The sequence below is a fragment of the Phodopus roborovskii genome, unplaced genomic scaffold (genome assembly GCF_943737965.1).
Source record: "Phodopus roborovskii unplaced genomic scaffold, PHOROB, whole genome shotgun sequence".
In the NCBI taxonomy this organism is placed as follows: Eukaryota; Metazoa; Chordata; class Mammalia; order Rodentia; family Cricetidae; genus Phodopus; species Phodopus roborovskii.
In genome coordinates, this window is record NW_026126460.1 from 4,557,514 (window position 1) to 4,581,836 (window position 24,323).

The 24,323-nt window shown below is 40.6% G+C and overlaps 1 protein-coding gene across 2 annotated transcripts in view; it reads right to left on the bottom strand.

Annotated features, from left to right (window-relative positions):
* The window catches only part of Satb2 (SATB homeobox 2), a 164,582-nt gene that overhangs the window by 75,245 nt on the left and 65,014 nt on the right, over positions 1–24,323 (bottom strand). For both annotated transcript variants that reach the window (XM_051190227.1, XM_051190228.1), the window contains exons 4-6: positions 20,187–20,313; positions 19,028–19,151; positions 10,963–11,065 (exon numbers count right to left, since the gene is read on the bottom strand). In XM_051190227.1, coding sequence (XP_051046184.1) covers positions 10,963–11,065; positions 19,028–19,151; positions 20,187–20,313 — 354 coding nt within the window. The remainder of the gene's footprint in view (positions 1–10,962; positions 11,066–19,027; positions 19,152–20,186; positions 20,314–24,323) is intronic.

Below are 24,323 nucleotides of genomic sequence, written 5' to 3' on the forward strand. Positions count from 1 at the left end.
CACTTAAGTTTCCATTTTCCACAGGAAAAACAATGAATCTGCTTTACTTGTCAATATGCTGCATTTGTGTCAACCAACAGATGGAAGGAAAGCATCCTGTAGTATTCTTTAGGGTAGTTGTTCAATGTTCAATGGCTCATTTCTGTCTGTCTGTCTCTCTCTCTCTTCCTTTCTCTCTCTTTAAAATAGACTAGGAAAGAAATTAAAAATATCCTAGTTCAAAATACATGGTGACTTACAACTGCAATCCAGGCACTCAGGAGGCTGAAAAGCAGAAGGATTGTTATGAATTTGAGGCAATGCATTGAGCAATACTCAATCAATGCAAACTTAACACCATTGCTTTGTGAAGTAGCCCTGGAAACTGTCCATAGTTAGAGTGGGCAGAAAGCAGTGAACTGGGTAAAAGGCTTTTTGCATGGAGAAACTTCCAGAATCTCTGGCCCATGGATTTTTCTTTAAGCCATAAGATGCTTATGCAAATGTGAATAGATTAGCATGAGTGAATGCTAATGGATTCCTTAATAAAATAACACTCTAGTGTTCCCCAGAACCTCAGTTAGAAACCCTGGGTAAAAGCCCTCAGAAGCTCTCTGCAAGTGATTCCACAGAGGTAAGACAGACACAGGTTTGTCTTGGGCATCCCTGGTGGGAGTGCTGATGACCAAATCAACAGTCTCAAATTGCTACCTGATCCCTGAGGATTAAACAGAGAAAATGAAAACAGAACTGCTTTGGCTTCTAAATCTTTACCCCTACTGAATCACCTCAAACCCCAATATTATAGATAATGATCTTGTTAAAATCAGAAGTTAGAAAACTTGTTTAAGATCAAATAGCTGAGAGGCAGAAGGATCTCTGTGAATTTGAGGCCAGCCTGGTCTAAAGAGTGAGTTCCAGGACAGCCTCCAAAGCAATACAGAGAAACACTGTCTCAAAAAGCAAACAAACAAAAAACAAAGCAAAACAAAACAAAAGATCAAATAGCTGTTCAGATGCGGAAAATATTTAGGAATATCCCAAATAATTAGAGTTATTGGCTCTAGAGTAAACAGAATAAACAAGTCATGGAGGCAATAAAAACTAGTTTTTGTTATTGTTGTGCTGGGTTGACACCCCCCCCCACCATCACACACACACACACACACACACACACACATTGTTTAATTGCCTGAATGTTTCACAAGTTTTCTATTCTTTTCTTTTCTTTTTTTTTTTTTTTTAAGGATTTCTTTTTTTACATTTAATTATTAGATTTATTGACTTCAGGAGAGCAATGCATACATTTGGAAGTCAGAGGACAACTTGTAGGCGTCAGTTCTCCCCTTCTACCTTGTGGATCCTGGAGACCAATCTCAGAATGTCAGGCTGGGCAACAAGCAACCTTATCCACTGAGCCATCTAGCTAGCCCCTTAAGAGATTTCATTTAGAAACAGGATGTGTTAGACACAGAAATTTCCCTGTCTTTAAAACCAATGCAGCTCTTGAAAAGCATGTTAGTGTCTCTGGTACCAGCAAACTCTGCCATCTCCATCATAGCTTAGGCACAATGCACATCTAAATCTTACCATTGTTTAATCCCCACAGCTGTGCAAGCCAGTTCTCAATAAGCAAATAGCGTTCGCTCACTGAGGAAGCTGAAGCTCCAAAAACCCAAAAGTAGAAAGGAGAGTGAAACTGAAAAGTGATCCATGTCTGGTGCCTGTGGTGTGCTGCAGAAGTCGTCTGCGGAAGCTACACTGCCCAAGTTGGCACACACTCATTCTAGTTCTAGGGTTAGGATCAGGACTAATCAACTTCCTTCTGCAAATCGTGCCTTCAGCGCTATATGCAAGTGTGCACACAAAGCTTGTGACAAGTATTTGCACATGTGACTTGGTGGCTGGGTGAGTTGTGTGATTAGTGAGGGTCCTGCCTGATGTTTTCACAATGTGTTGTGCAAACCCTTCCTGAAAGAGTTGGTCAATTAAAAACAAAATGGTGGAACCAATAGGTGAATTAGCTAATCACTACTGAATAATTATTCATGTTTTCTTGCTTGTGTCAGTTCAGATGATAATATTTATTAGTCAATTATTGTGTGCCAAGAATTATGCCAGTCCCTAATACACAATACCAAACCATTTTAACTTAAGAAAAAACCCACCTGTATTTTTGCTTCTGGTAAATTAACCACTTGGTGCACACAGGTGGACTTAGAACCTCTGCCTATGACTGAAAGTGTCTTTCTATTTAATATCAAAACCTAATGTCAATGTCTACCTTGCCAGTTCATTGGCGATTCATCTACTTATTGGTAATACAAAATATGTGATTAAAATCCTTTCCTTGTATTTTTCTTGCTGAAGAGTTTTACACCACTATATACTTGTAATCCCACCTAACTAATGAGGGATGGGAGAGACCCAGGGAGAGAAGAAGCAAGTACCAATGGTAATTTTTTGTATGGAAAGTGTTTAGTTGAAACAACCAACAATGAATTAAAAGTGCTACATAGACGTGACATGGCAACAAGCACTCTAAGGCCCAGACAATCAGAGTGAATTCACATAAGACTGAACTCAGTGAAGTTGGCAATCAGGCAACAATTCCGGTCCTCCAAAAAAGTCAATTCCATGTACTTAAATCTAGTATTTATTTTGGCTCCTCTCTCTGAGTTGGAATACACATTAACAACTCTACTGTCCCCCTGAAGTCTTGCTATATTTAGTTCTTTTTAAAAATGTAAATATAACAAAATAAAACAGCATTTAATGGGCCAATATTGAATGTGCCCATCTATGAAGTACTTCTGATTTATTATGTTTTGGTCAATAACTGTAAATAAAAGTCAATTTATTATTTGGAAGCCAGTTTCAGCTAATGTAACACAGACAAACACAAAGAGGCCTCCATCTATCAAATGTAAATCCCACGACATCAAAACAACCAACCAGAGAAAAAGAGCTCACTAAATATAATTAAAGAAAATATTTAGGAGTCTGAAAGAGCCAAAGGGCACAGGCAGGTGGGGTAGGAGAGATAAGTCTTGTGGGACTACCAAGCCTACAGATTTTTTTTTTTTCTTTGCTAAATTTGATGTAGAGAATTTGTCTCTGGGTTAGGAATTTGCTTGCAAAGTCTCTGCCTAAAGCAAGACATTCAGAGCCAACTTATTAACTCCCAATAAAATGGCCCCATAAGCAAGGAGTAGCAGCCGGCATTGTGATAATACTGTTCGCTGGCTTTTCTTAGGTGTTATTTTCCACTTATTATCAACTTCCTTTCCCCATCATATTTGGCTCTATAGAACATACATATCTACTATAAAGCAACCGGAATATGGATTCCTGTTTCCTTGGCAATGAAAGCTCACAGAGCCCATTAAGCTCCATGGAAAAAGTGAGCACTGTATACTTGACTGCCACACAGCCCGCTCTCCCTGGTGACACAACTGTCCTGGCTCCCAGCAGCTTGATAACCCTCCCTGATCATTTCAAACTTGTAAGCATAGCTGAAAACTGCTTATATCTAAGGATATACACTTTTGCTTTTTATTTTAATTTAGGCTATAATTTCAAAATAAGTTCAGCACATGATACAAGCCAAAAAAAAAAAAAAATCCACAGGCAGAAACTTAACATTAACATTAGACAGTCTGCCTCTTCCATGTAACACTCGATGCATGTTAATTCTTTAACCCAAACTATTGAGAAAGTTAATCAAGGAAACAATCATTCCTGGTCCACTCTTTACAAAGACCAATCTCCCTGACTTGTGAGTCATAAATGTTATAGCCAATACTTTTAGGAAAAATAATAGTAAGCCAGCTGAAAGAAAAAATACAAAGATGTATTTTTCTTTGTGTGAACAATTCCCGATTTATAGTTGATAAATTTATGATTATTCTTTTCAGTAGAACTGAGTATTACTAACTCTTTAGTTCAATAACTAATTAATAGGAAAGGAACAGATTATTTTAATAAACTCTTAGCTTCTGAAGAATATTAGCTAAATGAATTAAAGAACCAAACTTTTCATCTTTTTATTTATTTATTTATTTATTTATTTATTTATTTATTTGCCTCATTCAAGTGAAAGGCTAAGGTAAAAAACAAGGTTGGCTACAGTAAAACAAAACTAAGTAGATGAATTCAAGTAAGTTAACATACATTCAATTCTCCTTATAATGTATATATTTTTAGCTGAAGGTAAGTCCCTATTGCTGAAGACACCATGCACTTCAGACATAAAACCCGAAGGAGATTTGACCTGAAACCTTTCTCTGACAACTAGCTTTCATGGTACCATAAAAGCTTCCAAGGTAGGGAAGCAAGCAAAGTCCTACCCAGCTGTGATGCCTACAAACACAATGACCAGTGTGCACACTACCCTTTCAGGTACAATACTGGCATGAATATCTGGGTAGTAACCAACAGCTTTTTAATTGGACTTATGGTCTACTCAAGAAGCAGGAAATCATGTCTGGTACCGGAAACCTAGCCAACTACCTGGGGTTAGTAAAGTAGTACGTGGAGAGCCTGTAACTGTCACTTTTACTAAACCAGCATAATTCCAAATGCATTTACCCTGATACTGATACCCACAGATAGTGTAGCTCTCATGCTGCACAAAAAAACTCTTCTTTGCAACAGACAGATACCATGGCAGAAAGCCAAAAAACTAACCAGAGAACAAGTGACCATGTGATGCAGCTCCAGCTGATACATCGAACCACAACCCTTGCACCTAAGGCTCAGAGAACATGGAGGAAGAGGATTGGAAAGGTTAGAAGAACCAGAAGAATGACAATCTCATATAAAAGTACATCTATAAATGTCATGGAAGCTATGCCCCATGAAGTAGTACCATCGTGGCTGCCTTAAAAATAGCTGAAGATGAACATCAATAGACAAACATGGAACGGGGAAATCTCCTGTCACCCTGTATCTAGACAAAGAACTATAGGCAGTAAGAAATGCTGAGAGCACAAGAAGTAGTCTTCCCTAGGGAAGAGTCCCCAGGTTGATTATGTGTGTGTGTGTGTGTGTGTGTGTGTGTGTGTGTGTGTGTGTGTATACATGTGTGTGTGTGTGTGTGTGTGTGTGTGTGTGTGTAATAATATTAGAGAAACAAAGAGAAAGAAGCCATGAATTTGCCAAAGAACAAGAGTAGGTTCATAGGAGGGGTGGGAGAAAGGAAATGGAAGGGGGAATATGTAATTATGATTTTATCTCAAAAAGTTAAAATATTACTAAAGAATTAAAAGAAGGAGAAAAGAGCAAGAAGAAGAATGCTCTCTTGGTACGACCTGAAATATCTATTCCAAAAAGTGTCCCACTAATTATTCTCTAGTTCTGTCGCTAAGTCACTGCTCCTCATCTTGAGTGGCTTCCTGATATTGCTACCAACTTGCCCAGTTCTTATCAAGGTATGTATACACTCACTAAATATTTGTTTAATAGCATGGTTCACCTAGTTGTAGCTGCAATTCTTTGTTTCTTTTAAAAATTCTTTCTTTTTGGCATGGGAGGCCTATGTAATGTTTCCTGTGACTGTCCCACCATTAGCATCCATCCAGGTATATAAAAGAGATACTCAAACTTAATTTCAAATGTTAGAATACTTCTGCACTATTAACTGTTTTGTATATATTACAGACAGACCTTTAGAAACCAGGAGCTTAGCCTTCTTTCAGATTGCAACTATCCAGAATAAATGATTATGAATAGAAGGTTGATGGATAGATAGAAAATTGATAGCTAAGGAAACAGAAACCTATCTTTTTAAAAATTACATTTTAAACTGATTTAAATAGCAGATAAGTTTGTTTCTTTTGCTCTATCAATTATGTTATTAAGAACAGTTACTTATAGTTCTTTAAACACTTATGAATAAATACATCCAAGCTAAGGATAAGCAGCTGTCAGTATAGCTAAAATGAGCCTCGGGAGGTCCAAGGAAGGGATGAACTCATGTGGGCCAAGCACTCAGAGCATTCATTACTCGTGTACAACTTTTGTGCTTGCTGACACCACCAATACACTTCCGATTGGACTGCCCAGGTGACTAGGACATACAGAGAAATGATGGCTACAGTGAAAATGCACAAGGCTCTTCTTCCAAAAGCCCCAAAACCAGCATGTTAGAAATGGTTGATTCAATTAGAAAGGGCTGATTCAATTCTCATGAATCCAATATTTATATAAAAATCAAAGGACTTGATGTCAGCATTACTTTCAAAAGGCATAATACTGGCTTCCTTGTAAGCCACCTTCACTTAGACCCAGAGGTAAAAGCAAATTCCTTTCCCAACTCAGAAGAATCAGGTAAACAAAAATAAGTTCCTTTCACCTCATCAGAGCTAAGCAGAGGGAGAGGCAGGAGTAGGGAGAGTTGATTAAAGGCATTGTCCTGGGCACCGACACCACCATGGCAAAGCAAGGGCTGTCTTAAGATGCAGGTCAGGAGACACTGATTCTCCATTCAGCTCTCAGGCACCACTTTGTAAATGACACAATCATTTTGGGGTACAAGAGGTGCTTTAAATGTGGTAACATTATATCATTTCGGCTATAATGATCATAATTACTTATTTCTTTTAATCACAACCCACTTAACCACTTTAGTACAGAGGACTAGTTCAAGGAGTTTAATTTTCATTCAACATCTAATCTTTGTGTTTACTGAAACCCTTCATGAGCTTTGTTTACTATCTGCTTGCTGGCCTGGACGTTTGATCTTGCAAGAGTAGATTAGACAGGGTCAGATAAAATACTGATTACTAGAATAAACCAGACTCAAGGAAGTTAACACTGGTTTTAAAAATCCCCCTTTCTCCCAGCTTTGCAATATTTTTCAAAGTAGGCTCAAATAAACAAATAAAATTAAGAAAACTAGCAATCAGAGTGTTTTGAGCAATGATTAAGAAGAGGAAAGTGATGGGGATGATTTTCAGCCCTAACCAAAATGCAGGGTTTGGCTAGGTCCATTCATTCTAGTGGTATTATTCTACGACATAAATAATTTTATAATAGCCTTCAATATTTGTATGAACTTTGAGTGACCCTTCAATTCTTGAGATGTATTAAATACTGAGATGAATCCCAGTAAAGGTGATTTATTTTTACTTTAGTAAAAATATTTCAGATATAATTATTTGAATGTATTCATCATGGATCAAAACTGCTGTGAATGCCTTTGTCAGTTCACGTCCTCATTGTTCCTATGAACCCTGTGAATGCATGAGAATGGAACCATTGGTCTGGAGAGGTGGCTCAGCCCTTCTAGGCTAGCTAGACTAACAACCAAACATATAAGAGGGATCGAGAGTGGGGCTGCAAACACAATTGCACTTGGTTCCACAAACATTACAGGATAACCTCATATCTGGAGGTCTAACAGAAATAACAGTTGGATTAAAGGCTAATCATTTTACAAAGCAACTATGGGAGTAATATCCATGGAATAAATCCCCAAACCTTGAAAATGATTATACAGCAGCATGAATGTATGGGTTACCTCTGCCCATTGCTAATAACCTAAACACTGAATGGCTGCTTTCTTTCCTTTTGGATAAAAGTACAAGGTGTTCCTTACACAGAGGAGTGGAGTGCTCTTGAAAATCCTGCTCAGACGCAACTGACAGAATGAGCGGAATGACAAGTTTTAAAAAGAGGTACACACCAAGCTAACATGCCACCCACCACCCCATGTTCCTCAGGAGCAGAAAGTCTTGTGACAAGGTTCATAGCGGGACCCTGAAACCAGAGTATACAAACTGTTTCTCCATCACTCCTGAAGTAATGGCAATGTTAACTCAAATATGTCTCTGCCAATCTTGATTGTCTTTGAAATTAAAGGAAAAAGGTAAACAGAGCAAGGTCTACTGTGATCACTGGGAAAAAGAAAGTCAACATACTAAGCCAAACCAACTTAGGACTTTTTAAAGAGTAAGTGTAAATAGTTTAGATAGAACAACAAATTTTAAAAATGCACATTAAAATGTTTACTTCAAAATTTAGACAATTCCATTTGTATATAGCTTTCACATCTGTTTTTAATGATATCAAATTATTGATTGTTCATTTTTCTCATATTTATTTAAGTAAAACTATAGAATTTGCAATCTGATCTTTTTTTTTTTAATCCTTCCAGTAGACTTTTATTTTTGCCAGGTTTGAGTCCTATTTTACTTTGATCTTTAGAGTATATAATTATTTTACTGTTTATTTATTTCTATGAGAATAAAAAAAAAAAAAAGAATTGACCTAAGAGATCTAGATGTGGCAATTTGTAACAGAATCACATAGCTTATGTTTAGGAAATCATGGTTTTGATTAAGAAGCAACCATTTAGTTCCCACTGTTTTATTAAAACAGACATTAGCAGATAATAGGAAACATATTTAACGATGTGGCCTGCATTTTGTTTAGGACATCAGTGAGCTAGCTGCAGATTTCCTTCTGTAGCTGACATAAGCTGTGCTAGATGCACACAACTAACTCGGTGAGAACAGAAAGCAGAGGGCAGGGACCAACAGGCCTCTCCGACTCCTGCCCTTTCAGGAGGAAGCCTAAGATGCCAGCCTGCTGGCTACTGCTGAGCTTCAGACTGGAACATCCTTACTTCTGTTCATTTCGAAAAAGGATGACCACAAGCAAATCTTCAAAACCAAACCACAACTCTTTCATGAGAAATGGATCGAGATATGATAGGAACTCCCTGCCATAGCCATCCTTAGCAAGAAGTCTCTATCAGATGAGAAGAGCTAAGCCCAACACTTCCTGCTTCCTGGGGGTAGACAGTTAAAATGCACTTCTCTGGTATTTGTTTTCTGTACACCATTATACCTGTCATGTGTTCTTTGTTTTTCCTCCCACTCTCTGGGCTGATGAATCAACACCGCTTGAACTGTTTTATGGCAGCTTGTATTTACTTCACACATACCTTAACCTTCCCTTTTCTCCTCCTACTGACACACACACACACATACACACACACACACACACACACACACACACACACACACACACACACACACTTTCCAATAAAAACGACTAGCATTTGGAACAAAATGTGTACATACATACTGTCTCACAGCCTCTTCAGGTGTGGGCCCTTGACCTACTGAATGAAATCAAGGCCTCAGTCTGCTTTTATGGCACTTAAAGATTTAACTGTGCATTTACTATCTTGAAAAAAAGAATTGAATCTCTGAAAGAATGGACACCGTGAGTGTCCTCTCTCTCTCTCTCTCTCTCTCTCTCTCTCACACACACACACACACACACACACACACACACACACACTCTGCTGTGGTGACTGAGAAATCCCTAGACTGAAGAGTTCCCAGGCTTCCAGAAGCTGGAATTATAGTCTAACATATAAAAGAACACACTCTCGTCCTTTCAATTACAACAGCAGGTAAATGTGATCTAACCAACGACCTTGAAGCTGAGTGATCCTTTTGATTTTTAGTCAAAGATGATATGTTCAACCACTTTAACAATCCAATTTTAAAAGAAAAACTTGGAGGCGACACTTCTAGGAAAGAAACCTTTCTGAACCACACAATAACACCTCAGAATGAGGAGTTATTCAGCTCCTCCTGCAAAGAAGTGAGTATTAGTATTTAAAGATAAATACCCAAACCAGAATCTAAAGGGCTCAAAGAATTTGAGAATATGTTGAAAAGAAATTGATCTTAATTCAGTTTGCAGTCCACTTAACCTCTGGATAGCTTAACATTTTTGCTTTCCTTTCAAACCACTTATTTAGCATGAAATGTTCTCCCTTTTTCTTGATCTGAATTGTGTGGCTGGGGCATCCGAAAGCTCATTTGCTCAAGGGCAATCGTGTAAACAAGCTCTCCGACACGCAACAGCCAGAAGTATTGCTTTGATACATACCCTGACTCCCCTGAGGAAGCCTGCAAATAATAAAACTCAATTCATCCTTCATGTCTACCCACCCACCAGATCATCACGTGGCTCCCGAGTGGGGGCAATAAGCTGACAACAAGACTGAACACCTACAATAAAGCCTGATGGACGGTGTCACAATATTGCAAACTATAGAATGGAATGGCCCTCAAACATCAGCAACAATTACCCCAAATCTCAAAGACTAGTCACATTTACCTTAATCAGAAAGAATAAAAGATTTCTACATTAATATGTTTCCAAAGGTAAAATAACACCAATATATTTAAAAAGCTAGGCAGTCTAAATAGCATATTTACTATGTAAAAGAGCTGTGTGTTCAAGGCCACATATACTTTTTCATGTATTACTTCTAGTCCTGCTACTACTAACAATTATTATTATTATTATTATTATTATTATTATTATTATTATTATTATTATACCATAGCTATAATTGAGAATTAATTTTGTATCAATATTACCTTATTTGGTCTTCACAACTAGTAAAGGGTCTGGACACTTTCTTCATTTCTAATTTTTAGATGAAGATACTGAATCTTGCTGAGATTAAATAAATTAACCAAGTTCACACACTTAGCAAGTTAAAGACCTATATCTGAGTTCAAATAGGTCAGACCATAGAAACCTTGCCTTATAAGGCTCAGGGTTTGTCTCTAAATAAACACATGGAAACCTTGTTTCTAACCAAAGCTTCCCCTGATGTTTAGCCAGCCATTTTACTGGCTGTGTTAATCAGGAGTCAAGCTGTAAGTGTTATGTTATTTGAAATAAAACTTCTAAAGTTCCATCCTAATGGATTTGGGCCTTCACAGGAGTACTGTTGAAAAGCACAAAGTTGATAAATTATGCTAAGAATTTTTCTTGTAGTACTAATACTATCTTACATTTAAGGGTTGAATTTTATGGCAGAAATGTGAAGAATCTCGCCTTTATAAATGCTCGTGTATGGGTGTGTGTGTGTGTGTGTGTGTTTTAAAAAATAGCTACAACTAACATCTATGTTAAAGAGTAACTTTAAAAAAAAAATGAGGTTACCTTTAATCTTCTTATACTTTTTATACCATCTCCCAAACTCCTGGCACTTGGTTGCTGACACATTGGCATAGTATGTGCTATTTACAATGGATGAAATCATACTCTGAAAAGAAGGAGAAAATTAATTAGTTTCCATACGCATGAATATTCCTCGTTTTTTAAAGACAACAAGGGACACACCACAGCCCATGCCAGTTTTCTTTGTCTTTTAACCTTAAAGTGATGACTCCTCTGCAGAATGAACATTTAATAACCAACAGGATGACCTGAGCTCACTATCCCTAAGTAGACAGAATAAGAATATGCTCTAAATCAAAAGCCAAGCCTAGCATGCTGTCAAAGATGGAAGAAGCAGGACATGCAGATTAAATGCCGAGGGATAGAGAGACGGACGGCTCTGCTGAGCCAGAGCACAAGGTGACATCAGAAGCTCCAGCACCCTCCATCCAGATAATGCTTTTCAGATGTCTCTCTGTTATTCTTCCAACTGCAACAAGCTTACCCAGCCAAGAATCTGAGAACATCCGTGCTACACACTGCAGAACAACGTTTAGGGAAATCAGTTAAATTAATATAATTTATAGAAACGTGTGATTATCACTTGTGTGAAAATTCACCAAATGAAAAACTTGACAGTGCTATTTTTGAGCAGGGGAAACCAAACCTAACACTTCCACTGTGTTTCAACCAAAAATGAATCAAAGCTAAAGCTGTCTGGGTGCTCACATTTACAACGGTCCTGCTCTTCCCTCCCCTCCTGGCTCAGTGTTGTTTGTCTCTGGGGTCAGAAAGAAGTAAGGGAGCATGGCCTACCGCAGCAGCACTGGGACTTTTAATTGCACCATCTTGATTTGAATGTCCTATAGAGAGACACCTCCTGACTACCAACACTCTGGGCAGATGCACACTCATACCTGAGCTGACTGTGACATTACATATGTTCACTTCATATCGATTTGATTTCCAGAAATGCTGAGTAACAGGAAATAAGCACTAACACTCAATCAAGCCATCCTAATGATGTGCATGAGGTTGGAGATCATGCCTCTAAGTCTCATCTATGAGGAGGAAGAGAAGGAGGAGGAGGAGGAGGAGGAGGAGGAGGAGGAGGAGGAGGAGGAAGAAGAAGAAGAAGAAGAAGAAGAAGAAGAAGAAGAAGAAGAAGAAGAAGAAGAAGAAGAAGAAGAAATGTCATCCCCAACATGGAAGAGTTCAGGAAATCTTAGGACTTCTAATGGCCTTTGAAGTTCTAATAATGGTGGGAGAGATAAAGAAGATGGCAATGGATCAAAGCGAGGTACTTAGCTGGAGGTTCAACCTCCAGCAGACAGACCCACATTTAAAACATCAGAATTGCTTTCTTTATTCATCACTGTGCAGACGCAGACGTGGAAGAGAGGAAGGAATCCCTAATTCAATCCATGGAAACCTCTTTGGCCTTTTCCACAAGCAGATGCCTAGCCTTCCCCAGTCGAGCTTTACAGGAAGATGGTAGAGAAAACTCTGCACTCGGTCTGAACACAGCACAGAGACACCCGCACAGAAGTATCTCCAAGGACTTAGAATGCCCTTGCCTGGTGCTCCCCCCAGACTCTGCCTCAGCCCACCCTGCTTCCTAACCAAATAAAGCTGTGCACAGAGGCTGTGTTAGCTCCCTCTCTAGACTGACATCATTTGCTCTTCCTAGACAGTGGGACCTTGAGGAAAGCGACCAGCTTCTATCTCTGGTCCTTCTTTTTTTCCTCCTTCTTCTTCGTGTCTCACATAGTTCTGATGTGGGATATCTGAGTCACAGTAATTTAGCACATGAAGGGACAGGGATGAAATTCTGAAATGCCAAACTGAAATGTCATAATAATAGAAATTCTAACATGAAAGCTACCTAATAAAAGCTGCCTGCCACAGCCACACTGGGGTGTGAACTCACAAACATGCTTGCAGTCTCTTTCTCTCCTTATGAATGTTGACTTCTGGGAAGGCACAGGATAGACAGTCAGAGTGAGACACCCTCTTATAGGCTGGTCTAGAAAGCAGTCAAGGACTTCCTAGAGCTGTCCTTTAACTCTTTCTGGCCCGGAAGGTGAGGCTACAGCCCTCATCGCTCTGATCCCAGACATTCTCCATCTCCCTCACTCTCAAGCCTGTCTCTGGACTCTGTTCCTGTTCCCCTGGTGCTGTACAAGGCCACTGTGAGCCTCTGTAGGCAGGAAGAGGTATCCTCCTCTGACTCTATCACCAGAGACACAAACTACCACAACTCCTTCAAAAAGCAGGAAGCTGGGCACCTACCTCTGTCAAACTCTTCCCTAGATAAATGAATATCTCTGCTGTTACCAAATACAGAATAGATTTCAATTATGAATTAAGGAAAGGAATTAGGTAGCAAAAAGTGACACTCGCTGGCTAATGGAACTTTGAAATGACAGAATAATTTCATTGAGCTTGTGGTACAATTATTCATATTAGCTCTTTGCATAGTGTAAACTCAGTAGTTTTAGAAGTAAATTGTTACATACCATCATGAGAACTTAAAAACACGGGTACACTTTAGAAACAGTGCACAGCAGAGGTCATGTTGCAGGATTACCCCATTTCTAACATGAGCATCTTCTAAACCTAACGGAGACAATTGCATTCTCCTGCTCTGAGTCTATATCATGAGGCCCTGATGAGATGCCCTGAACAGTAGTTCAGATCATCCTGCTGCTAGAAATTCCAACCTCAGCTAGTGATACACAAAGCTGTGAGGGCCTAACACAGATCCAGCACATGCACCTTCTACTCTATGAAAAGCAGTATTTTCCAGAGATAGGTCCTGAGACAGAGAGGATGTCAATGTGCCTTATGCCTCACTCGAGATCATTCTAAGCAATTTAACATCATAGACACGGGAGTATATCTTCTAATCACTTACCACCTTTTATCTTTTGTGCCACTGGGGATGCAACTCAAAGCTTTGCATATGTCAAGCAAGCAGTCTACCAGCGAGCTATTGATATTCCCACAGCCTGTCAATAGCATCTTAAACTAGATGAGATAGTGAAGGCAGAATAGGATGAATACTGATTAAAATCTTTCTCACCTTCCACCCTGACATTACACATCTCTTCTTCCTGCTTTATAAACTGTGTGTGGTTTTACAATTCTTTTCTGTTTCCTACTCAGTTCAGAACAACCCAGAAAGCTGGAGTCTTTGGATCCCTGTAACTTTCTGGCAAATGGGGAAGAGCTCAGTCAACTTCTTCAATCCAGGATGCAAGCAAAGCTGGAGTATCCATGTTACTGTACAGTAACATAGATTAAAAAATAACCTGGGAGATATGTGTATTGATATTTCTAACACTGAAAATGAACTGTTTTCTTGGGGCTGATATTAAAATGGCTTTGCCTTTCTAAGGCATGCCTGACTTGTCTTGGTAGTGGGTTATGAGCGAGGTGAGATGAGGGTGCCTTCATAATAGATGCCTGCAGCAGCCTCCATGCACATTCTACTTCAACACAACCTATGGCTATATACACCACATATATATGTAAGCAGTGACTGTAGCTACAGATTGTAGGTACACCTATCTTATGAATAGCACTATGTATTATAATAAATCAGATGGCTTAAAATGCCTATCCAACTCAGAAACACTTGAAATTTTCAGAATCCTTTATGATGATGTATTATGAAATTTTAAACATAAAGATTCATGTGTACTATTTTGTAGCCAACTTAGCCTTTCACAACACATGGTTGCTACTTGTATTTGGAAGTAATTCTTTTAATGAAAAAGACACGGATGCTAGGAGCATTGGGATTACGGGTGTCTACTATCATGACTGGCTTTACATGGGTTTGGGGGAAAGGGATCTCATGCTTGCATAGCAAGTACTTTTTTTACACTGAGATATTTTCCCAGCCTCAATTTTTCCTTAAAATGAAATACTACTTGTTGGGCATGGTAGTATACACCTTCAATCCCAGTGGAGGCAGGCAGGTATCTGTCAGTTTAAGGCGAGGCTGGTCTACTTAGTGAGTTCCAGGACAGCCAGAGCTACATAGTGAGACACTGTCTCAAAAAAAAAAAAAATTTAAAACTGAATAAATAAGATACTTGGAGAATTTAAATATATTAGAATTGTTTGAGTTCCTCCAAAGTCAACTATCTGATTTGAAATTATTCTAATCCAAAGCCCACAAGAGAACAGAATCCAGTCAATATAGTAATGTACTGTGAAGGGTGTTTTACTCAATGAGAGACAGCACATAGCAGTGGCCCTGAAAGACTATAATGGAGTGGGAAAACATCCATCACCCAGTGACATAACTTTGTAACAAAATGTGTCATTCCTATGTTTTTGCAGTCATGCTAGGGTAAAAAATCCCACTACACTGCCAGTCACTGAACACAATAGCACAAACAATTATATACTAATAACCAATATTTGGCAATGACCACCAACAGCTCTGGTACTGGCTCCTGTAAATACTGTTCTCTCCTTCCTTTTTCAGACTGTGTTCTCCTGATACAGAAATTTGCTGGGAAGCCATATACCTCAGCAGTAAGACTTTTGTACACCTCTCATGTCCTACATCCCTTGATTACATCAGATGGCCACACTGAGTGATTGACCTTCTAGACCATCTAGAATTTTGTAAGCACATACTGTATGGTCACATGATGGTAAAATCACCGGAAGACTCATTTCTCAAGATTAATCTTCATCACTAAGTGACACATGACCAACTATACTTACTTGAGCCAGATTGCCATGTCTGAAAATACGTTTCTTTTAGGTTCCTGAGATAAATTTTAAATGCATTTTTTTTTTTAAGCTAACCCAGGCAACAGATGTCACACCTGATTAAAAGTGTGGTTTCATTTCCAAACTGAGGGCTTAGAGACTCAAACTGGGAAAGCTCATTGGCCAAAGGTAGATGACCTTGGAGGTGCCCCCCACTACCGGCCTGCTTGATCTCATACTCACAAGCACCCCACCCCTGCCCCGCCCTCACCCTCTCACACACCCTCTTTTGTACTACTTAGATTTTCAATCACATTTCTAGCTCTTTATTTAGCTTGTGTGGAGGAGTGTGCAACAGTGAGCGTGTGGAGGTCAGAGGGCCACTTGCAGGGATCCAGTTCTTTCCTTCTATCGTGTGGGCCCTCAGGCGTGGTGGCAGGTACCTTCACCCACCGGATCCTCTCACTGGTTTCTTAAGAAGAGAAGCTGACTAACGAGAAGAAGGAAACCTCCACTACCACTTCCATCAACTAACTAATTCTTCAGCTGTTTTTCAGACGAAATAAGAAACCAGGTTAAAGCATAAGTGGAGGTAGGTGTGATGCGACACATAATGTAATCCCAGCACAGGAACTGGGGATGCAGAACACTGGGAAATGCTCTGTTACAAAGCACATTTGAGGACAGCCTGAGCTACATGAGCTTTGTGTACTCGGGGGAAAGATGATGAGTATAGATAGGAGTACATGCCTGTAATCCCAGAACTTAAAACTCAGAGGCGGGAGGACTCTGTAAATTCAGGCCGAACATGATCTATATGTAGCAAATCCCATACCAGTCGAGGCAAGGCTACATACAAAGTGAGACCCTGTCTCCAAAACAAGATGAACAAGTAAGTGGTGACTTCTAGTCCCTCATGAGCCAGTCAAGGTTGACTTTAGAACTCCAGAAAAAGGATGAGACCTAAAGGAGTTCTGGAGCTGGCTGGTGTGTGGCACCCTTCTCTAATCCCAGCACTCAAGGGGAAAGGCAGGGTGATCACCATGTATTCCAGGGCAGCCAGGGCTACACAGCTAGACCGTGTCTTAAAACAAAAGCAAAAAATCAATGGGAAATAAGGAAAAGCTAACGCCTCCACTCGCCTCATGATTTGTACAAGAAACTCGGAAAGACAGAGAATCCTAGGCACCTCCCTTTCCTCCGAAATGAAAGATGAAAAGATTGGATAGCCTTCGCCACATTCCTACTGGCATGGTGGGGCTGATTTGTGTGAATAGCAATCTGATTCTTAGAGTTACTGAGAGGCAGATACATATTATGTTTCTATGAAAGAACTTTTGAAAACCAGTGAATGAGTGGTAGATGCTCTACCAGTGAGAATACCCTGTGGGAGGGAAGAGGATGGTGTCTCCTGGTTTGTCTACGTACTATCCAAGTGCAAACTGCAGGCAGTGAGTGACATGCTACCTCTTTGTTCACTTTCAGCCTTTTCAAGCTGGTTTGTGGTGTTCTAGACAGTGCATCAAACACAAGATTATAATGATACTCTGAGAGCAGCAAAAGGAAAAGATTATTTTGGAGGCATTCCCTTGTCCTATAAAATTCATCCAGTGTCATTTGATGGCTTTCTCCCATCTTTTCCAAGCTCCACTTGTATGGGAATGAGGACAACATATGCCCAATGAGAGAAGATTGGGGGATTATTACCAGAGGTTACAGACACTGTCTGGGGTGACAAGAGTTGTACACAGATGGGTGATGGTCACACAGTATTGAGAATGGACTCAATATTATTCACCTACAGACTTCAAAAAATTGAAAGACTAACCTTCTTTCAGATATATTACCACCAAAAAAGAAAATAAACAAACAAAAAAAATGAAACTTCTGTCAAGACACTGAGAACAGTGGAAGGAGCATGGCTTTGAAAACTATGTCTTCCCTTGCAACTTTCAGTTAAGAAAGCTGTCTGTACTGTCAGCCCTGTTGGCCATCGTAAGAACCCATGTTGAGCAGACAGTGGGCAGCTCTGCTGATCTAAGTGAGCGAAATTCTCAAGACCTGAGGTTTTGCAGTCAAAAGCTAAGAGTAAATGAGACACCAGAACCTGTGTGTGCAACAGTCAAGCTGTGACTCACAAAGGCATTGGGAAGAGGCTATCCCAATTTAAGCATACTGTGAAAGGTGAAATACAAAATAAATACACAGACACACAATGACAACTTACACTTCCCCGGCCAGCATCTGGCCAGACAGAACAACTAAATCAGACTTCCCCTCACATATACAGGCTGCAATTGTTGTCTTTTTATGGTCTTCCCTGCTCCTCTCCTTTGCCTTTAAGGTCTCTTTTGTAAATTATAGGCCACTGGGATGTTCAAGAAAACATATACTACCCACTGGAGCCTTTTTATAACTGCCAAGTTCCAGCAGGAAAACCAAAAATGACTTAGCTTTGGTTCCTTGGAGCACTTATTCTTGTTTTCATGGTTTTGTTTAGGGTATGATCACACAAAAAGTGGATTATTGTTTCTAATGATGCACTTTCTGTGGCAACATTATTTAAAAACAAAACAAAAACAAAACCCTCTACAAATGTCTCCACTGTAAAGGTCAACCCCTAAAGGGCTAAGGATAACCTAATCAAACCAAGATGTAAAGGTTAAGCATACCAACCTATCCTGCAAATGAAATAAGGCAACCACCAAGAATGTCTACTTGGAACCAGAGGTCTGCTATAAGGTCTCAACCTGTCACTTAACCAGCAGATGAGGCTTCAACATGAAACTTAAGAGATCCACTGTCATGACTGTTAGTATTCAGGCATCTGTACTGGCCTGTCCTTGGATTCTGACAGGATACACCCTCAGCTGCAGCCACTAAGAGCAACACCTGTGCACATTCACTATGTTCCGTTTTAATAAGGCCCTGACCAACTTCCATCCCTCTCTTTCCCTCTCCCTCCCTCTCTTTCTCTCTCTCTCTCTGCCTGTCTTCTCCACTCCTGTCCCCAGAAGCCTCTCCCCCCTCTTCTTTCCCCCCTTTTACAATCCTTTTCCCCTAATTAAATAAAACCCTGTGCTTGAACTCTTGTAGCATGGCGTCTTTGTCCTAGGGAAAGTTGGTGATTACATTTGGCAAGTGTTTTCATACATTCTCACTGATTTTTAAGCCATTAGAAATCTATCCCTGAAATGATGACTTGGACTCTAAAACTGAAAGCAACACACTCTCTACCAGCAGCCACGCCACCATCACCCCCGCCCCGGCCCCCCACACAGTGCAGTGTGACTATAGCGAGGACACAGAGAAGATGCCACCTGGAGGCACTGACCTGGGAGAGAGGGCATTCTTTGGCTAATGTGCTCTGGTTCATCTCTTTGAGCAGTTCCTTTAAGGCATTGCGGACTGTGGCATGGTTCCACTGCTCCGCAGGCAAGTCTTCCAACTTCGAACAACTGCAGAACAGAGCATGAATGAGTAACCGGTGACCCACAACCATGACCTGTGCCGCAGGGGACGCAAGTGCTGTGTGTCAGCATCACAGTAGGACATCTAGGAAGTTCCCAGGAGAGGGAAGAGGAGCAAGCTCCTTCTACAGACCTCAACATACCCCAGCAGGGGTGGCCCCCCAATACTAAGAGCCACTGTCACTGTGCTGATGAATATGGAGAAGTCCTGTTTCTGAACATCAGCTCTTCCAAAGCACTGGTGACATGACATAGCACCGTGGGGATGCACTTTCCCAGCACAGATGCATTATGGGTCTTCCTAAGGTTAACCATCAGCACACTTCCATCAAAGCCAAAGAGTGAAGGCTCAGCTTTCCCAGAAAAAAATCAGAGCAGCTATTTCCCAGTCAAATACTAACTTAGAAAAGACCCTGAAGAATCCTGGGAAAGAATAGGAGTGGTGGGTCCCTACTGAAGTAAAATTTCTCCTAAAGGAGAAAACCTTTTAAAAATCATACATGGAAGGACACCAGCACTTAAGACATAATTTGCACGCACTTTACAATGAAAGGGTACAGAGAGCCTCTAGATGGTGAGGGCACACAGCATCCCAGATCCCCCTACAGATCACAGGTTGCCTTTCACGGAGTGGCCACCACAGTGAGAAAGAAAGCTCCAATGCCATGGAAAAAAGAAGAAAACTCTCAGGCAGCAGAAGGATTTGATGCCTTGGACTCTCTACGGCTGGCTTGTGAAAAAGCCAAGAGAAGCCACAGGGAGAGGGGCTGTGCAGAGCCCTCTTTCACCTGCCCTGGAAACTTTTAATGATTTATCAAGCAGCCCCTTGGGTGATCAGTTCACTGCCTCTGAAAACAGAATAAACCAGTTGGAATGTGGACTATAAAGATGCCTGGTGAAGCATCCCCTGCTCCCCTCCCCTCCTCTCATTTCGCCCACTGTCTAGAAATTAATGGAGATAAGCGGATCTCTACAGTGAATGCAGCTCTGACAGGAAGTAGACAGACGGTCAGAAATACCCACCTTTGTAATTGGATCTTCAACGTCACAACGTGATAGACATCTTGCAGCATGTCGGCCACTGTCGCATCAGGGGCGTCTGTCACATAACTAAGGGGGAGAGGATTCCACCTCCCCAGCTTGATTATTCCTGCACAGGGAAGAAAAACATCATAAACATATATCTGCTATTTATTAAACCCTTCCACAGTTTGTTCAATGTCAAGAAGGTCATTCAAGAGTCAACATCGAACACCCACTCTGAGAGTTTACAGCCCAGTGCAATGACGCATTCATTCTTTTCTGGCTGACACCTGAACTACACAGAGGAGATAAGGAATGGGAAGGATGAGGTTTAGTTATAGACAATTGGTTCTTTTTTGTTTTTCTGTGCCTTACATTACTTAGAAAACCATACGGATATTTTCCTGTCTCCAAAGTCTTGTTTCACAGTCTAACTTAAGACTGATGCTAAATATACAGGATTGCTGATTTCATAGACAAAAATAAAGAAAAAAGAAAGAAAAAAAAAAAGGAAAAAAAAAAGCAAGTTTCACCTAAATATAAGACACAGTTTTGAATTGAACAAGAAAACTGCGTGAAGGCACCACACTCAGTCACATTTTGAATGTGGTGTGATTTCCAAGGCACACTGAGCTTGCAGCCCCTGGAGGAGTGCTCACCTTGCCTTATGGCCCAAGTGCCATAGCTCAGAATAGCAAAGATCCTTCAGCTGCCTCTTGGTTTTTATTCCTGGGTTCATTTTAGAATGACAATAGTACCTTTCCCCTGTAGGTTTCCTGCTGTCTGTGGTAAACCTAGATCATGAACAGAACAAAGCTCTAGGACTAGCTGGGGCTGCAAAGAGCAGTAACTCCCACTGCAGCAGGAAGATTCATGGGAAAACGAGGCAGCATGCAGAAAGGGAAATGTTAAGTTAGTTATCCACTGAATGAGCCCCTCTGGTCTGGAGTGCAAGGCACACAGAAATTTGATGAAGGAGAAGGGTGTGTGTGTGTGTGTGTGTGTGAGAGAGAGAGAGAGAGAGAGAGAGAGACAGAGAGAGACAGAGAGAGAGAGGGAAACACATTTCACAAACAACACTGAGTAACAAAAATTTTATTTCCATGCTATGAAAACTCTGATGGTCCCCACAGGGTGACAGAAATTGTCACATATAAAAATGTTATGTTTTAGAGATAAAAGAAAAACAGCATTTTTATTTTTCCTTTCGGCAATACAGGTGAGTCTAACCACATTGTTCTTTTAAAATACATATATTTTTATCTCTGAAGAAAGAGAACACCTGTATACCCAAAGGTACTTTTCAGAGATCCCCAAAATGACTCTGCGACTGGGAGGCAAAACTCTAAGGGCAGGAAATGACCTTCCTGGTGAGGGCACGTCCTGTCCAAGATGAAATAAATGAACGTGCAATGCCTGACATAATGCTTGAAAACAGGGAAGAAACAGAACAAAAATATTAAAATGATGCACTGTTTCAGTATTAAGACTTAACAATCTGCTCTGAATATGCTACAGTATAAATAGTGCCTGGACGCGGCCCCAGCACGGCAGCGCAACTCTCATTCACGGTGCCGTATGTCTCCAGTTCTGGCGCCGTAAGTCAGCTTTCCCCTGCCAAGAAAAGCTGTTTTTTTGTGGGGGATAGTTTCCCTCACATTTCCTCTCCCGACAATGAAAAGTGCACAGCACACAGCTCAGAGGAGATGTGAAATGAGCATCCCAGGCCTGCTGGACAGCCACCCTGGAGAGAGCATATCTGCCTCCTTCCTACTTCCCTGGCCTTAGCCATATTTAAAAACATGAGAACACATAACATTCCCGACCTACTACCTTTGCAAGAAAATCATTGTGCAATTTTCACTTCCTCTTAAAAAAAAAAATCATTATCCTGGTCACCCACAAGTTAAATATAAACTGACCATATCCTAAAGGTGTATTTCTTTTAATTATGAGAAAATAAAGGAGAAAACGAATGTGGATGGTTGTGTTCTCTGGTTGGCAGAGAAGGATCTGTCAGGTATTTGAGTTACTGTGACCTTGAAGGTAATCTGAAGAAAATGAACCCCACAAACTTCCAGGGACAATTCTCTGGGTCATTCATCCTGCCTTGTGGGTCAGTAGTTCATTCCTTTTTATTTTTAAGGAACATTCCACGGTGCAGCCAGACACAACCAAATATAGCTGTGTGACTTCATTTATATCAAATCCAAGAGAAGCAAGACTAATCTATGGGAACAGAAGTGAGTCTGAGAGGGGCAGGCAAGAGTATTCACTGGGAAGGGTTTGGTTGTTTGGACTAGTGGCTGCATGAGTATAAAATTAATCAAAATCCATCAAACCAGCCTCTTAATATGAATACTTTTCTTGTATGTAAAGTATATTTGCCAGGCATGGTGGTAAATGCCTATAATCCCAGTAAGTTCAAAGCCATCCTGGACTATAAGTGAGTTTGAAGCTAGCTTTAGCCATACGGTAAGACTCTGTCACCACCAAGTGGGGATGGATCAGTCAGGAAAGTGCCTGCTGTGTAAGTATCAGAACCTGAGTCCAGATTCTCAGCACTCATGAAGGCTGGGCATGGTGGTGTGCACCTCTAACCTAGTGGTAGGATGCAAAGACAGGCCAATCCCCAAACTTACTGGCCAGCCACTTTGAGAGCCCTATCTCAGAAAATAAAGTGAGTGACAAAGGAAGACACTACTCACATGTGAGCAGATGTGTACATGCTCACATGCATGTATACATACATATGCACCCTGAGTACACATGTACATGACACACAGCCAGGTATGATAGCACATGCCTGTGACCCCAACAAGAAAGAGAAATACCAAAAATCCAAAGCTGGCTGGGCTGCATAATGAGAGTCTATTTCAAAAGCATAAAACACACAAAAAGTTACCCAATATGTAAAAATAAATCATATCCAGTTTTCCTTCAGGGGTGTGTGTTCAGGAAGTAATAGACTGAAGATAGTTATCTCCATTTAGGTGAACTCCCTCCCCACCTTGACGAGCCAGAAGGAGACTTGTTTGGGCTGGAACTAGACACACAGGTGCTTCACATCCCTGAATACCTACACACAGAGCATCTGATCCAAGCTGGTTTCTACATCTTCAAGGGAACAGAGGGCACATGCTATTCTCTCAGGCAAGGGAGGCAGGGCAAGCTTTTCCTTCTCTGCACTGTCTAGAGGTCACAGAGTAGACTCAACTGTCTATCTGGGCAGAAGGGCTAGAGTGGCTCTCTTCAATGTACCTTCCCTCCAAGCGGGTTGTCTGTCTAATGTATTAATCCACTTTGGAAAATATTCTTTGGAACAGCCTCCTTCCCTGATTAAAAAAATATGACAAAAATATTACTTAGAATAGTAGTCAAATGTTAATTAAAGAAATCAAACTGGGAAGCAGTACACCACAGCAACTGTGAATGAATTCGGGCTTCCAGGGAAATTGCTGCTGCTGATTCCTGGCTTCCAATGGCTTCTGAACATGTGACTCTAGCAAGTTACTTAATATCCCCATTCCTCAATCTGCTCATCTGTAAAATGGAATTTAAAACAAAAAAAAAGGACTTCCCTAAAAGGAAAAAATATATGTATTCTATGCAAAGCCCTTAGTATAAAGTTTTGTCCTAAGGAAAGATTGGGAGAGAGAACATGCATTGCAGATGGTTTTGAATGCTTGCCCCAGTCATCCCAGTGTAGGTTGGTAATTAGCAGCAAGTCGGGGGTTAGTTTGTACAAACTTTGAGATTTGGGGCCAGTTGTTATTTTTTCTACATACCAGTTTTCCTGCCTATAAAGAGGGGGTAATAACTAGGCCCATCTTCTGCATTACTAATGAGGGTTTCAGTGCACAGGGATTGCAATGTAACAGATGCTCAAAAAGGAAAAAAAAAAAAAAACAGTGGGGGTGGGGGGACTTTGCAATTTTCTGAGTGAGGACATAATAGCACCTAAGCAAAGCTGTAACAGATGACTCCTGGAAGAGGGCTGGATGAAAATGGAAAACCACTTTAGGGGGAGTAAAAGATTGCTGCAACATTCTGGGCAGGTGTGATTAATTACAATTAGCAGTGTCATCCCAGCCTTAAGCTGAAGCCACCAAATCCCGAAGTGTAGATAAGCAAGAC